We start from the raw sequence: 17,584 nt of genomic DNA, 5'->3' as shown, positions 1-17,584 counted from the left end.
AGGGGAATATACCATAATCACCACTTGGTAGGCGGGTTGATAATCTCAGTACGTTACTATGGTACGCAGAATTCGCTGCTGCCTACTTATTACTTATATACTTATTGCAAAAAATGTGAATTATGTAAGACTGTATCCCGGAAATCGAACTCGCGACCACCGATCGTAAGTCTTAGTCCTCTACCACTGAGGTATCACTGCTCAAAAAAATTATTTATGTATCAGTGGAAATATGAAAAAGCTATTAATTTTTTACATGTTTATATAGTATAATCTTTAAGTAGTATGCAAACGTACAGTATAATGTGAAACAAGCGTTAATAAAAACAGGTTAAACTTTTGTTAACTGAACTTGCATCGTAAATTAAAATGAGGAAAAAATATATTCACGTAAATAAATAAACATGTATTAAAATATTTATTTCTTCATAAACAGTAGCACAAGTCGTTTTTTTTTTTTGGTTTACTTTGTGTTTTATTATATACTGGCTGCTGCGGTAGACTACACCGTTAGAAGTAATTTTCCTATTGAAAAAATAAATTAAGGCAACATATATATAACATTTATATCTTTATTATATATATATATATATGAGAGAAAATAAAAAGAAATTGTAATTGATGAATATCTATATTTACTTATCGTGTGAAATGCTTGTTCAGGAATAAATCATGTCGGTTAGCGAACATGCTAGCAACTTTCTGTATCATTTCAGCCATAGGAGTGATACTCCAATGATGGAGATTTATGCTGAATAATCATTTATATATTTAAAATAGGACCAATGGAAAGCGGCCTATATCCAGTATCTTCTACTAATACTTTATAATATAAATAAAAGCTCAATTTGAATGAGATATCATATAATATTTTATTAAATTTTTCAAGTTCGAATTAGTTCAGTGTATTGCCATCCTTAGAAACTTTTGCTATAATAATGTGTAGATATTTTAAAATAAACTAGTTCTAAATATATTTCCATTGCATTCAATGAATAGCCAATTCTCAGATGTCTGTATACCGTATGATGATGCAATCATAGATTTATTTTTTTATCTTCAATAATAACGACAAATCCTATAAGTTATCTTAATTAGTGAATGGTTGGAGATTACTTAGAGTAAATACTATAATTAAATCTTTGACCATAAGCAACACGTATCGTACTATAAATTATTCATAAAAGTTTTTGAGAAAAGCACTGCCCAAAGTGCGATGCTTATGAGTGCTATTATTTTGATATTATATTGGTGTCGTGCCTACTCAAGTATTTGTTGGAGGTGCTACTCTTGAAGTTGTAGATAATTAAATATGTCTGAGACAAACCGTCCAGCTTCGAGAAAGAGATCACTCGCACTAGAAATGGTTTTCAATTGAAATTCATTTAAATAGATAAAGTTTACGTCATTAAGAATAAAAAACTTAGAAAAAAAAAACAAACTTATTTTTGTTTAAAATTTCTAATAACAGTTCAATTTATTTAAATAGATATATTCCTAAATTAATTAATGTAACTGGCCACCTCGTAAAGATATCGTAATGTCGGCTCATTATTAAATTAAAATAAAACTATCGTTATCAATTTAATGGTACATAATATTAACATCAACTTGAATTTAAAAAAAAAGTGTCAAAAAGCTTTCAAATAGGAACCGGCTAGACATTCAGTCGACACCACTGCAGGATAAATTATTAATCTTTCTTTTTATTGCAAACTTTCACAACAGACTTCATACCGGTAAAAGGAATTGGCCTGTCCAATCCATTAGAAAAAAAAACATTTTTCTCAGTGATATCATTATTTATTTAATGCTTTATTAATAATCTATAATTACTCATATAAATACATACACGTATATATATATTGAACCAAAAATGAGAAGATCAGAACCCAGCAGAATGGCAAGTTGAAATATCAGTGGGCAGACCACATGTGCGCAAGATATATCCTGTTAAGTTCGTTAAGGTCATTGACCAGACCTAATGGTAATCTTTGACTGCATCCAGCTGTGGACGTCTTATAGCAGAAATGTTGACTTACAAAAATTAGTTTTCCACAAGAATACTTTAGTAATCTTTGGAATATATTTTCATTAAAATACTTTATTTTTACATAACATGTATTGTTCGGATTCATCCTAACACGTCTTTCTTGGGTTTAGATTAACGTCGTGTGACAGCTGGGGACGGGGATTTGTAAGGGAAAAGAAAAGTATTGTTTTTAGTTACTTCCTTTTTTAATTTTTTCGCAACGAAAAAACTATTTTTTCTAGTCCTCAAGGTGTAAGTGGAGACTACTGACTTGCAATCGCAGCGTAAGATATAAGCCTACAAAGACAGACGACTTTGTAAAAGTCAAGAAAAGGACCAATACTTATCCACTTCCGCACATGCAGTAGTAGTCGTATAACAAAGTGCACCGTCCGCCAGCCCGCTGATAAATGCGTATGCGGCAAACAATGCGAATCACACAACTGCCACTGTAAAATCATGCCACACGTGTTTCACCAACGGATCCTTGTGGAAATCTATGAGAGAGGCCTATAGGATCCGTCATTGGACGTCCTATGATTTCAACGATGATGCTCTATCCCTGCAGACTTTGTACTGTCAGAAATTATAAGCCTCTCGCATTACAATCGAGTTGAGTGATCACTTTATATATTGATTGCAAATTGGCGCTGAAAAATGAAAAAAAATCACCCTTTCAAGCTTTTTGAAATTAGAATTTACAAAATATAAATGTGTCAATCTTCATCGAAATTCGCAATTTTGCACGCATGCCAAGTGGCCGCGACCCTCCTCGCCAATTTGTTATGAAACGTGATCAAAAACTTGAGTAGTCCTTATTTGTTGCTAAGTGAGATGACGTCCACATAACGGTTGTTATACTTTCATACATTGATTTAGGCAGAACGTATCTTATAACTAGATCTCAATAACCATAAAATTTAATTACCGTTTTAATTACTTTTATGTTTTAAATATACATCACCAGTAATAAAAAACTTCGAGAAGTCTGTTGGTATAATTATGTCTCCGTATACTTATAAACATTTATAAATAACAAATGAAGCTTTTAAATTTTTTATAATTATGATTAAAGGGGTCAACAACATGAAAAAGACAATTCAATTAATACAATTGCTATTGATGTCTCTGAATTAAAGATAGAACGCAAAGTATAAGAGAAACATTAAAATTATTTTAAAAAATGTATCAAAACGATATTCGAAAATAAACAGTTACGTACGCTTAAACGTAGTAAAAGGTACAGGAAGCTTTAAACGAGCTTTTTACTTATTTAGTTGTTTTGAATTTTCTCTCATTGGCTACACTTTGTCCAATTAGACCAACAGGTATGCTAAATGTTTCTTTTTCGTGTTGTTTTATATATGACAAACACGACCTTCAAGTTATATTTGCAGTGTCCGCAAGTTTGAATAGACAGAACGCGAACAGTGCTTAACGCTAAACCTCTTTTCTAGATAGCAAAGCCTGTGGGTTACCACTGCAATACATTCAACTATGTTACTAAATTCGGAGGCCGCCAAGCCCTTAGGTTGCTTGGGCGTACGTGACGCTTAATATACCCATTATAACTTGTTAAAGAAATATTTAAAAATTTTCGAAAAACAAAGTACATTATTCTTTTAAAAGTGTTACCTCTGTTTTTCCTATTGCATTATCAAATTTGAATTCGTAAATATAAATCTGACTTGACAAATTTTACTTGCATGCCGCTTTCCTGTGTCCAAAAGTAAAGATAAACATATTATGGTATGCAAAGAACTATTGGATTATATAATTGTTTTGGATCGAATTCTTCCACCTTTAGTTTATGTGTACTGAATAAGACTTTTATATTTAAAATATTTTTTGTATAACCACAATGTTAGAGTTTTGTGATATGACTCAACAAAATTTCGAGAAGTCTGTTGGTAGCCCTCTGTATAATTATAAACACATATCAATATCTTTTCTAGTGTTTCTTCTTCACTTAATTTGTTTTAAAAGGAATAGCAATTTTAAAAAGACAATTAATTGTAGTTATATATAATATATGAAAGTATTAGTAGATTACACTCAAAAGGTGGTTTCTTATACAAATAATATTTTTCGAATCATATCTTATCACGAGAATCGAGATCTCATGTCCCTCGTTTCATACAGAGATTTATTATTAACTTTTGCGTAAATATAAACCATATGATTATAAGGCGTTAAGAAATAAAAAAAAAATATTTATGACAGTCTTTATTTGAAATGTATGGATATTAAAGTAGACACATAAGATTTAAGTTAAAATTATCAAATATGTTTAAATATTTAAAATAAATAGGTACAATTTAGTTTTTATAAAGTCTACTAAATTTTAATATAACCTATTGTTAAAAACATGAGAATTGGCAACTTGGACGCCAGGTGCGTTAAGGCTGGAGGCGGAACTTTGTTGAATTTGTCCAGCCTTTTGGTTGAAGACCTGGGCAATGCTTGATTCGGAATTCCCGAGGTTCTGTGCCGCCGCGTACGCACTTTCAAAATTGTTTCCATTAAGTGATTGGACGGATGAAATGGCGGAACCGTGGTTACCAAAGTTTTGCGCTGAGGACACTGCTGACCCTTGGCCAAATCCATTTGAATTGGCAGATGCCACTGCTGATCCATAACCTAAGTGGTAATTCTGAGCGGAGGACACAGCCGTTTGGTGAGGGTACAAGCCGTTGTTAACACTGGATACTGCAGAACCGAAACCGTTATGGGATTGAGCAGAGGCGACCGCCGATCCATAGTTCAAAGGCGCGATGAAAAGGGGAACGGGGTATTTGATGCCAAAGTTACTGGCGTGAGAGAATTGGTGAGTGGCTGGGTAGTGTACAATGTGAGGGATTCCCAAACCACTAACGTGAGCGCTGGATGCTTGGTGTTGGTTGGTAGAGTGCTGCTGTTGGTTGGTAGGACGAGGTGCTTGACTGGCAGAGTGCTGTTGTTGACTGGTAGAGTGCTGTTGTTGGCTGGCAGAGTGTTGCTGTTGACTGGTAGAGTGCTGTTGTTGGCTGGCAGAGTGTTGCTGTTGGCTGGCAGAGTTCTGCTGTTGGCTGGCAGAGTGTTGCTGTTGGGCGGAAGGAACTTTTTGCACAGGATGAGCAGTTTGGTGACTATTTGAGGTGTCAATAGGGTCGTGTTGTTCGAGAATGAGTGGTGCATGAGAAATACTGCCGCCACTTGCGTAGCTATTTCCGCTGTTAGCCAACCCGCCGCCCAGAGCCTCGGAGTTTCCACTTTGGAATGAGCTTCCGTATCCGCTAGCTTGGTTCACTCCACCAGCGTTAGTGGCAAAACCGCTGCCGAAACCGTAAGCAACATTGGGTGGAATACCGTTCTGGAAAATATTGTTTGGGTATTGATCTGAAAATAAAATTAAATTCTTGATTAATTTTCAACCGATCTTCAAATTCAATCTAAAACTGTTAACTTGTGCTTATGTGTACTTCATAAGTGACGTGTTGCTGTAGGTGTAAGCCATAATGTAAGAGGCGGTAAACCTCGACTTATTTGGCTGAATATAAACCTATGTATATAGATATATGTACAAGTTGAGTATAACTAAGCATGGACACGCCCATAAATCTACGGGGAAGGCCTATGTCAAGCTGTAGCCATCCCACTGCTGAAATGTCATCATCAAATGAACTTTAAAGTACAGCTCGAAGTTTTCTTCCAATAAAAAATAGGTGTATGTTACATTGTTATTAAATATCGGAAGTGTCGATTACAATATAACTTACTGGTCCACGAAGGAGCTGCTTGACAAGCAGCGACAGCCGCTACGAGGATGATAAGTTTCGATGCCATTGTATTTCTTGGAAGGACAACTGATGCTTTCGACGATGCGGGTAGTGGATGACCGTGAACCATATCGCGTAGTATATATACTTCGAAATAATATCCCCACTACCAATATTGACTGGGTCACAGATATCCACCCGAAAGACGTTGACACCCATAAACATATCTCGAAAACTTACGGTATACTAATTTGATGCGCCGATCCTCTAATATCATAAATTTTAGTAAATAGATCTAATGAATTAGTAATGATACTGTCGGCTTTTAAGGATTATAAACGACAATTTAGAAACATATGCAAAATATATTACTCGATAAACGGCGAATTCGGAGAGTGTAAAGAAAGTGTAAATTGAAATTTTATTATTAAAGTTTTAAATTAAGAATAACTTTGTGAACACAGTATTTGTATTTTGGTATTAATGATCAATATTAAAAAATAATAAAAAATGGCTATCTTATTATAAATAAATTTAAAGTTTTGAAAGTTTTAATTTGAAATTTCTTTTTGCTTTTTCTCTAGTTGGTTCGATAATATACTTGGCCATTTCTATCACATATTAGAAATTAAAATAAGCGTATCACCTCATATCAAAATTACATTCAAATCAGTTGTGTAGTTATAACATACTCATATTACATTCTCTTAAAATTTGCTGCAATGTATTCCTTCCGTACGAGACCTATGAATCATTCCAGAAAAAAAAAGCAATAAACAATTATTAATTAACTATTGAAAGGAGACTGTTTTAGTTAAGTAATTTACATTTTAAATGCTGTCATTATTGTGGAATTAATGAATATGTGATCCAGTTAAATTTTTATTTGATTCTAAACTCAAATTAAGTATACATTTATCGAGAGAGTGGTTCTATTAAAAAGGTCATGGACCTGTAAGATAAATTTAATTTTTATACACTACGCAAACGCTAAAATAAAAAAGTTTTAAAATTTAAAAAAAAACTTTTATTACTTAAAATTGTATGGATACACTAGATATTTAACAATTACTAGCACACGTTTATTAGAATATCTAAGTCGTTAGGAAAATTTACAACAAGAAACATTTATATCAACAATTATTTACATTTTTATAAATTGAATAAAATATAAAATATTAGGATGTGTTATAAAACCGCTATTTATTTAGAGTTGCATACTTTAACAATTAAATGGTGTCATAATTTTGACTATTATTAGCACTTTTTATTTATCTTACTAAAAATCCCTAGCTTAACTGGGTTGCTTAGTCAAAATGTCGTTTTTTTTTAAATAATATCTTCTCCTGCAACCCATAAATCTATATCATACTAGATAAAACCTTTGCTGGAGTTTTTTCCGACATTTCTCCCAGCGCTAACGCTTTCCAAAGTGGCAGTAGCCAGGCAGCAGCAATCGACAAAGCCGACATTCGGTACACTTGGGCGCAGTTATACCAGAATGCTAAGCGGTTATTATCCACTAGTTACAGCCACAGCCGGGTCCCTTCGTGATGACCTTTAAGTCTAGTGAAGCCTCCATGGAGCGTTCACGTTTTCAAGCTCTGCGGCCTCCCAATCCGTTATGGTAGTAACTAGTAAGTAGCAACCTCAGCTTGAAGCTCTTCAGGGAGCTCTCCTTCTTCGGTACTTTAAAACAGGTCTTCAGCTATGTTATACATAAGCCGAAGGCTTTTGTACTTATTTGACTTATAATATAATAACTTTAATGACTTTATACAAAAAAAAAATTATGATATTTGACTAAAATCACAGTGATTATCAAAATGTTTATCCTAATGACTACTTCTACCGTCGTAAATACTTCCATAGTCGTAGTCATTATCATTCGGTCCGTTCTCATTGACGTCTTCATATACCGGTTTGTTGTCAACATGTCCGTCGTAAGAATTGCTGTTAAGCCCTCTGTAATTTTCATAACCTTTTTTCGGAAAACCACCACTATTGTAATAGTTCCCGTTAAATTGGTTATTATTCGATTCATAGCCGTTGAAATAGCCTGGTCTTTGTTTATTGTCGCCGTAGAATCCATAGCCTCCATAGCCTTCATTGCCTGAAAACCCACCGTGGTTAGGGTATCCACCATTGTACTGATAGTTATTTGGGTAGTAACCTGTTCCAAAGCCACCGCCTCCTGCGTTTGACGAGGACTGTGATTGACTGATTCCAATGTTTATTGGTGGGTAGGGATACCCTCCTTGATACTGTTGGTAGCTCCCATAGCTGCCGTGATTGCCACCACTATGGCTACCGCAAAGTCCAAATTTGTAACATAATTTATTTTTTATATGTAATGTACGTTTCACTCTATCTGAAGAATCGTTGCCTGCTTCTGAAATTGTATATACAAAACAAATTAAAAATTTACCTTCAAAAAAATATTAATGGACTTCACAAACCGGCAGACATCCCCCCACAAGGGGGATAGACCACTTTATTAAGGTCACTGGAAAACACAAAATGCAGGCCGCTTCAAATCAGTCCCATTAAAAAACATTTGAAGCGCCTATGCCCAACAGTGGACGTCTTATTGCTGAACCAATGACTACGATCTCATATATAAACATTGTTAACATTATCGAATCAGATTATTCTGGTCAGTATAAAAATGTAATTAATATCAGCCAATTAGATAGTCAACAAGAATAATCAATAAAAAGTTATAATTAATTTTAATAAATTAAAATATAACGGTATCGTTAAAATATCGATAAAATAAATCACATCACATCACTATTGAAATTTCAACAAAGTTAATATTAGAATTAAATAATTATAACCTTCCGCTAGGGCTTGGCACAGGCCGGCAATAATTATGGTAAAAACTAAAGACTTCATATTTGCCATGTAGCGATGATTCCGTTATTGAATATGTTATATTTTTTGCAATGTTAAGCAATTTATAGGTCAAACCGAGGTCTTAACCCACGCACTTTGACATTGGAAACAACAAAAAAGTATTTCCTACGGAAACGATTTGACGATTACTAATTTTAAATTCCCTTATTTGGACATCCGGAAGTGATACTAATCTACGCAATCTGCTATGCTTAATGTGTTTCGCATGCGCTTAATGGTTGCTATGAACTATATATCTTATTTTTAGTACTGTTTCATTTTATACTTCCTAATATATTATAGGCCTAAAATTCTATCTTCCTTATGGATGAAATGCCTATTTTGTTAACGGTACACTTATTATCATAGCCGCAGAAAAATAGTGTGCTTATTCTTCTGAACTACGCTTTAAAAAAATTTTGACATGAATTAGTATGATATTCAATAATTAACATTATTTCAGTCATACGGTGGCCACTATTAAACTTAGGCTTCCTCCACAGATTTGCAATAGGATTAATTGATAGCGCCAGCATTCAGCGTCTTCTGACTATCTTAACAAAGTTACCTATGACTTAACCTTACTCCTTTTGGAAGACGAGGAGAGCCGCCATATTTTCCTGTCGTTTAGTCGAAAGGTCGTTAGTGACGTAATAAAACGAAACAAAATCATTATTATAAAAAATTATTTTTAAAAAAAATTATTATTTTAAAAATTTAAAAAAAATAGTAAATGAAAATGCAAGTAAAAAAATGTCTAAGAAATGTGGAAAATGAGAAAAAATGTGAAGGATGAAAGAAGGAAAAAAGATAGAATTTGTAAAGGATGAAAGAGAGAGAGCGTGAAAACCAAAATTATCATTATTTGTTATTATAATATTATTTACATTTATATATTATATTATAATATTATTTACAATTGTCCCTAAAATAACATAGGGGAATGGGAGGTCCCCAGTTTCTATTTATGGTTATTATCATATCCTAAAATATTTAAGTGTCCACAAAATACCGTGCCTTTTATTGGGAAAAATATACTTTTGTGGGTTTCCAACAATAAAAACAAATATGTGGCTATTCTCTGTGCTGAAAAATTTGCACTAGATTTTTTTAAAAACACATCGGCCGCCCCTCATGGCCTGCAAAAACATAATCCATTCTCTATCATCGCAGTGTTGTCACGATAAATTAAGACTACGTCTACCCATAGCTGTTTATTTAAATGGCTACTGCTACATAAGTTGCAATATGTCCATTGTCGCACATAGGCCTTCTTCGTAGATTTATAATAATACCGAATGGATGCAGTTCACCGTATGCAGCCTGTATCCAAGATATGCTTTTTTACCTCCTCAATTACATTAGCTATATTAACTACAAATCGAACGACAGCTTATTACTTTGGCGACTGATATAGGCAAGCTAGTCGCACTAACACTTACACGATGCAGGAAAGATAAAGAATAGAAGAATTGTAAGAATTATTAAAATGTAAATTAATATTTCAACATGATTTTTTTTAAATTCTGTAAACTATGTCCCAATTTCACATGGAGGGTTGAGTGAGAGGTTCCAAAAACAGGGCTTAAAAAAAGATAGACACTGTTTCTTTTGCTTAAAAGATTTTTAATGAATCTTGTTGATTTTGAAAGACCAGAAGTGATACTTACACTAACCCTCCTCAGAACAACGACTCTCTAAGGAACAGTAACTCGACACAGACTGTTCATCAATTACATCGGATTGTGTGCCTACAAAACTCTTAGGACGTTTAGACGGATTCTGTAACTCGGCTATCAGACAATTGCGTTTAAAAAATTGCTTCTAAATTTAACATTACTGTCACCTCCAAAACATTAGCAGAAGAAGTAGGTGAAGAAAATTCTAGAACTCTTTTATCGTAAATAGGGTATAATAAACTCTGCCTGGTAAGTACGTAGTCCGTATTGTGGATATGCATTCGTTTTTAACAAAAGAGGGCCCAGACCGGCAAGTGTAGCATATGTCGTTCACAGATAAGATGAACAGACGGCATTGTAAGGGTCATCGAAAGACGCTATATGCAGGCTGCTTCCAACCGTTCTTATTGAAAATCTGTGAGAAAGGCCTTAGTCGATCAGTGACCACCGATAGCACGACTCTACAAAAAAAATTTCGTTCTTTGTCCTAAAGTTTATACTATTATTTTCTAGTTAGTTATGCACAAAAACGAAAAGAAAATACCTCTTTTCTGTATAAAGTTTGCTTTTGTGATAGTTATAATAATAATACTCATTTTTCAATTTTTTCATAAATTTTAATTGATTTTAATATTTTTAAAAAGACCGCGCGGTGAGAGTGGGGTATTAACGTTTACACTGTGCCGCTAGATGGCACCCGAGTGATAAACAACCATCAGGTGTTATTTACAAGCCCAGAATAACTTAAAATGTCGTCACGAAAGTGCAAATACGATGCTGATGCATTTTGTTTTATATGTGGTCAATTTATTAAAGTTCGAGACGTGAAATATGAACTAAAGACATCTCACGTTCTCTGTGAAGCCTATGAAGCATATTTTGACTGTCCTGTACGGAATCAAGATAAGCCATGGGCTCCACATGTTGCTTGTAGTTATTGTAAAAGGTGTTTGGAAGGTAAGCAATTTTTATTTAATTAAGCGATGAATCAAAACATATTAATTTTAATTTTTATATTTTTATTTTGGTATCGAGGTGAGAAAAGGTCTATGAAATTTACAATACCAAGGATTTGGCGAGAATCAAAAGACCATATTACTGACTGCTACTTTTGTATGGTGAATCCGAGTAAAAGACGTAGAGGTAAAAATGCAAAACCTATTGAATATCCTGACCTCGAATCTTCTTCTGCTCCAATTGCTCACGACCTGACACGACCAGTACCTGAGCCACCAAAAAAATTATCGCAGAAAAGTAGCTCATCTTTTAGTTCTTATAAAAGTAATTCCGATAAGGAGTTTTTGCCTACACCTGAACAACCAAAACACTATCTCATTACTTCAGAAGATTTTAACGATCTAATTAGAGATTTAAATTTGCCAAAAAATAAAGCAGAGCTTCTAGACTCTCGGTTAAAACAGTGGAATTTGCTTGATGATGTTAAGATCAAGGCCAATACAATGAAAACATGATGGGCGATATTTGGGGTTTATTGAGAGAAAGTAGCTATGAACATAAAAGAAAAAGTAAAAGTGTGCACTTTTAAGTTATTTTCCACTTTTCTGTAAGCTAATTTGATAGTAAAACTTAATAAAAATAATAAACATTTTTATTTCAATAATTTTATTTTCAATCAAAAATTAAAATCCGAGATTTTTAAAAATTTCGTTCTATCAGTCTTCTAAGCACAAAAGCAAAGTTTTTCATGTCATATATTTTTTTTCCGTCTTATTACGACCTAAACTACCGAAATTTAATGCTTTGCAATCAAAGTCAAATTTCATGTTGACCCGTGTAGTCAATAATATATATACACTAGCTGATCCCGCAAACGTTGTTTTGCCAAAAAAATTAATTTTTTTTATTAACAAATGTAAGATAAGGGTTGATCGTAGAGGGGTGAAAATTTAGGTTTGTATGTATTTTTGTATGCTGTATCATAATAAAATAAAAACCAAAAAAATTGTCTAAAAATTAAAAATAAAATTTAGGGGTGGACCACCCTTATCACGTAGGGGTATGGAAAATTAAAAAGTAGTCGATTCTCAGACATACTGAATACGCATATAAAATTTGGTAAAAATCGGTCAAGCCGTTTCGGAGGAGATCAAGTTCGAACACCGTGACACGAGAATTTTATATATTAGATTAGAATTCTATAACTTCCTCATTCTAAACCCAAGAATTTTTAATAAATTATTATATATATCATCCTATTTAGCGTCAATAATCTGTCTATATGGTTCGCGAAACAATAAATTAGTTAAAAATAATATATTTGATATCATTCCCATTAAAATTTTACGAATAATCAACAAATATTAATATTCCGCGAAAGAAAGAATGACGTCTACATGCTTACCGTGAACCATTCATTTTGTCAGAAAGAATAATGTCTTACACGTTTTATTTTTAATTATAGCTCTCATAAATTATGTACCGCAAGCTATTATACGAAATTGCGGACAAACAACTTCATAGCTTCGCCGCTTTTGATAAGATTTAAACCTTGTTTATTCAAATGTAATATTGTTCTTTTGTTCATGTGATTTGTAACCTTTGAATTACATATATCTTATTGTATGTGTATATTGTTATAGCATATAGCTTTGCAATAAATTAGGGGAACGGAAAGTATTGTCGTATCTGTCTACATATTTTACAGAAAAACCGATTGACTTTTACCGCTCCGGCATTGAAAATTTGTATACTAGATGGCAAAAGGTTGTTGATAACTAAGGTGAATATATGGTTGATAAAACCTTTTTTAAAATATACTCGTGTGAATTTACCTTAAGAAAGCGACATTACTTTTCGGTCTTCCTAATACAAAACATTAAAATACTTGGTAGGTTTTGTTTTCTTTTTTTGGACTTACATTGCTGTTTAATTTTTTTATATCTCTTTTATAGATAGCAAAACTCGCGAACTCCCTCGGGAGTGTTGGCTCGGGCCGCTACATTCCATGATGCCTAATTGGGTGACCGACGAGCTCTCTCTTTTTCTCTCTCTCTCTCTCTATATATATATATATGTATATATATATAATATATATTTATGTATATATATATATGTATATATATATATATATATGTAAAGTAATGTATATATTTGGATGTCTGTACACCCTAAATTGCCCACTCCTTCATATCTCTTATCTCCATCCAAAGACGGTCTGGTAAAGATCGCTTCGAGCGATAAGACCGTCTCTTGTAAAATTAAAAGGTACGGAGTCTATTCTTGTAATCCGCTTACATATTAGGATTTTTTAGTGATAGATTTAGGTGTCTCAAGGCTGAAATGACAACGATTCAATCATAGCAATCGGAGCATTGGCCGCATATTATGGAACTTGTGTATTTTTATGAGGTATACTAAATAATCCATCGATTCCAGTTCCGCCGCGTTTTATTATATTAAACACAGGGTCGAAAATCAATGTAGGAGAGAGTTTGTTAATCAGTAATAATTGCCGAGACCCCGTTATATCGTACTATTACATAATTAATGGAGTCAGGAAGTATAAAGATATTTTAACTGTATATAACTCATTAAGATGATAGTTTCTAACAAGTTAATCATTTATCGACTTTATGAAATACTTATATATAATTATCTCTAACTGAATTTAATTCGACGAAAATGATTAATGCAATCGAATTCGGTGTAACTCCTGTAAGATTATATTTAACCAGTAAATAAAAATAAATAAATAATAAAATCAAAACTTGTGTCACTCTTAAAGAGAAAGTTTGGAAACGATCTCTACTGTGAAAAACGTATATAGAATGCTAAATGCTTCTTATTTATTTGGTCTAATTAATATGTTAAATATTGTATATTAACATAGCTTACTGTGTTATATTACATTCTTCCGTTTTACGTTACCGTTTATAAGTTGAAATCATATCATAAAATATACACAAAGGTGACCAGTTGTAGCCAGACCAGCGGAGGGGGATTGAGATGTCATCATAGGACGTGGGTTCGATAGCCCTAATATAGTTTTAAATAATTTATACTTTATGCATTAATTATATGTATATGAGATTGCAATTGCTAACTAACAATTCCATGCAATTAAGGTATTAAGTGTGAATTACATATTATTATTATATTGTATTCCGGGAAACGAACCCGCGACCGCCGATCACAAGTCTGTCCTTGCCATTGGACTGCCACTGTTCGTAACAGATTACATAACATATACAATTCAATCAAAATAAATCACTTAGAGTTACGACCGCAACTACAAAAAGCAATCATAAAGGATGTATTAAACATTTCATTATCGTCAATTACAAAAATGTACATTTCTTAAGTTAAATTTATTTCTGAAAGAGAAGTAATATTCAAAAAATCAAATAAATGATATAGATAAAATCATAGAATGCCAGGTGACTTCGCGAGTTTGATGTTTTATGGTGAGAAATTTCTTAGTTAGTTTTTGTATAGAACATATCTGTCAGACCGTTGACGGGCATGCGATAAAATCCGCTTTTAATTTGTGTCACTCGATGAATAACGATTCTTACAACTACAACTTTACATTGGAAAGTCCGCGAATTTCAAGAACTAAATTCCGTACGTATTAAATTTAGAAGTCCCCGTTGAACCATTACCGAGAAATCTGTATTAAGAGAAGCAGTAAAGTAAGAGAATAGATAATAAATATGTCTGACATTGTTGTTTCTTGAATACAGATGTAGTGCCGGCTTTATTTTATAGTATTTTTTTTTCTTTTACAACTATAAGGCGTGGAGCATGAGTTCATCGACCGCTATTTGATTCGGTAAGTAATTCGTCGTATGATGTAATTCTACAGTCATTATGACGTTTTAGATAACAGATATAACAAAACAGTAAATGATTTGTTTTTTTGCAAATTTTTCCCACTGAGACAAACTCTTTTTTATACAGGCAATAGCAATGATGTATAAAAAGCAAAAAATATTGTGGCTGTAATGGCTAGCAACCGTAACACACGCTACATGTAGTGTCATACCTGCAGATTCTTGCCACGCTTGACATGCGGGTTTACGAGTTTTTTATATCAAATATGTTTGGGACACGCTGTCTATCGTCCGTGAATATTTCTCCCTTAACATTTACGGTAACAACGAGGGAAAAGAGTGGGAACTATTCAGGCGCCGGTATGGCCTCTGCCTGCCCAATGTCCAACAGTGAACATCCTACGGCTTTAATGATTATCTATTACTATATGAAAGACGTCTGTAAAAGTGATGAAAAAAAAACACCGAAAACTACGATTTTTTTATGAATATACTTTTTTGTAAAATTAGGTTTTCTTGTATTTATTTCTGGTTGGTTGGCTTGATACGATCACTTGGATTAATAGAATAGAAATTAAAACAAAAAAAAAACAGAAATTAACTGTTAAGTTTCTAATTTTTTTTTTTGAAAAGAAAAATGAGATTCTATTCCTAGAGAAACGAAATCGTAAGGAAACAATAAATAAATAGCGTTTATCAATATTTTCTTCACTTGCCCAAATTTTTATTGTCCATTTAAGAATTAAAACGAACCTTAAAAACAACAAAAACAATTTAAAAAAAATATGTGAAAACACTGTCAGTTCTATTTTCTGATACGTAATTAATGTTAATGCATTTTTTTCAATAACCAATTACTACTAAATATTAAGAAAGAATGAATGAAATGTTTAAGTAAAATAGTTCTCTAGTTATGACGTGATCAAAAGAAAATAGATATTCATTTTATATATTTTACATAAGATGAGATATTTTTTTATATTCTGTCAAAATTTATTATCATTAATTCCTATATAACCTCTTTAATAAATTATATATACAAATAGGAACTATAAAACTGATGATTTACGAAAAGTAGAATCAAAAATTTTATAACATAAGAAATAGCACTGATATGCATACTGGCTGCAAATTTGCCAAATACGGAGATAACAGGGTCAAGCGTGTGTGGGCGGCACGAGATCAGACAAGATAAATAGATTGACGAACCATCTTTTTTGTAGAAAGATATTTACAATTTAATTTATTACCTATCCTAAAATTTCTTTTATAACATCTGGTTGTAATGTTATTATATTGTATGTTGTACTGTTATATGCACTAACTGTACCTACAGTACCTGCCTTTATTAAAAGACAAAAAGTTTGTTTTTATACATTTGTATTGTCTTTTTATCAGAGGTGTTATAGTAATAAAATGTAGTCAAACCGTATTCATCGAGCTTATTGCTGATCTTATTGTAATATTAATTAAACACTTCTTGGAGGGACACAACTCCTATTTGTCTTTGCTGCGTTCATTCACATACACTACACTTAGGGCTAAGGATGTTTGTCCATCTCACTTTTCAATTAATAATAATCTACGAGTACAGTCTTTAGCATTTCTTTCAAAATCAATAAGACCGACAATTCCTGTGGTGTACTCAATGGCATATTTTAGAAAAGAGAACAAAGCCTTATGGTCAAGTATACGTCAAAAAGCTGTTACTTTGGACGGCGTCAATAGATGGCGCTAGTAGTCGGTAGCCAACAATTTTTTTTCAAAACGACTACCTAAAATTAATTCAGTTTGTCGTCGTCATTTTAAAGATAGGTTCATAGACGGCCAATGCAAGGCATAAGCCGCTTTCAAAGATATCCATATGGGGATTTACCATAATCGTAGCGGTTGATGAACGGTGAACGGGTTGGCGATCGCTGTATGGTATTATGGTATGCAGAGGGAGGACGCTGCTGCCCATTAGAAATTTGTTTGTGAGCAATGTAAATCAACAATCGAACACGCGATATATGATGGCAAGTCTTGGTCCTCTACCACTGAGCCTGCACTGTTCTATTCTATTCAGTTCTGACTAATATATAAACATTCTCGTAACACTCTGGTTTCTTCAAGAATTCATGACAAGAGTTTCTAGTTTCGATGTTTTATTTAGCGAGCAGGACAAGTGCAATTAACCAGTGACTAAAGACGAGCTAAATGGTCGGAAGATTCTGATATTAAATTTAATTAAAAAGAATTGAATTTAACTACCGAAGATCCTGATATTAATTTTAATTAAAAAGAATTCAACTTAACTGAATGTCGAACTTAAATGTCGGTAAGACGCACCTGTGAGAAAGGAATTAATAATCCTTCTTCGTCTTTGAAGGTATTAACAGCCGTTTGGACCGAAAAAAAACTTAAACCAAATTATTTTTTATT

The 17,584-nt window shown here is 32.9% G+C and overlaps 2 protein-coding genes across 2 annotated transcripts; both read right to left on the bottom strand.

Moving 5' to 3' along the window:
* Positions 1–4,257: 4,257 nt before the first annotated feature.
* Positions 4,258–5,920, bottom strand: LOC137926641 (filaggrin-2-like). The gene is made up of 2 exons (XM_068770309.1): positions 5,791–5,920; positions 4,258–5,410 (listed from the first exon to the last, which is right to left on the bottom strand). The coding sequence occupies exons 1-2, from the start codon at positions 5,918–5,920 to the stop codon at positions 4,377–4,379; spliced, it is 1,164 nt and encodes a 387-aa protein (XP_068626410.1). The 3' UTR covers positions 4,258–4,376.
* Positions 5,921–7,625: 1,705 nt separating this feature from the next.
* On the bottom strand, positions 7,626–8,688 carry LOC137926640 (heterogeneous nuclear ribonucleoproteins A2/B1-like). Its single transcript, XM_068770308.1, has 2 exons — positions 8,631–8,688; positions 7,626–8,182 (listed from the first exon to the last, which is right to left on the bottom strand). The coding sequence occupies exons 1-2, from the start codon at positions 8,686–8,688 to the stop codon at positions 7,626–7,628; spliced, it is 615 nt and encodes a 204-aa protein (XP_068626409.1).
* Between the last annotated feature and the right edge of the window lie 8,896 nt (positions 8,689–17,584).

The sequence above is a fragment of the Battus philenor genome, unplaced genomic scaffold, assembly GCF_028537555.1.
Source record: "Battus philenor isolate CCGP_79_NKW_IND1 unplaced genomic scaffold, ilBatPhil1.0.hap1 SCAF_3, whole genome shotgun sequence".
In the NCBI taxonomy this organism is placed as follows: Eukaryota; Metazoa; Arthropoda; class Insecta; order Lepidoptera; family Papilionidae; genus Battus; species Battus philenor.
The sequence above is the reverse complement of the archived record's forward strand: the minus strand, read 5'-3'. Positions and strand labels throughout refer to the sequence as shown.

Excerpts from the sequence above, each read along its gene's own strand:
- LOC137926641 (XM_068770309.1), bottom strand. The coding sequence starts at position 5,920 with ATGGTTCACGGTCATCCACTACCCGCATCGTCGAAAGCATCAGTTGTC. Across the intron at positions 5,411-5,790 it reads AGCAGCTCCTTCGTGGACCA|ATCAATACCCAAACAATATT; the intron begins GTAAGTTATATT and ends TTTTATTTTCAG.
- LOC137926640 (XM_068770308.1), bottom strand. The coding sequence starts at position 8,688 with ATGAAGTCTTTAGTTTTTACCATAATTATTGCCGGCCTGTGCCAAGCC. Across the intron at positions 8,183-8,630 it reads GTGCCAAGCCCTAGCGGAAG|AAGCAGGCAACGATTCTTCA; the intron begins GTTATAATTATT and ends ATACAATTTCAG.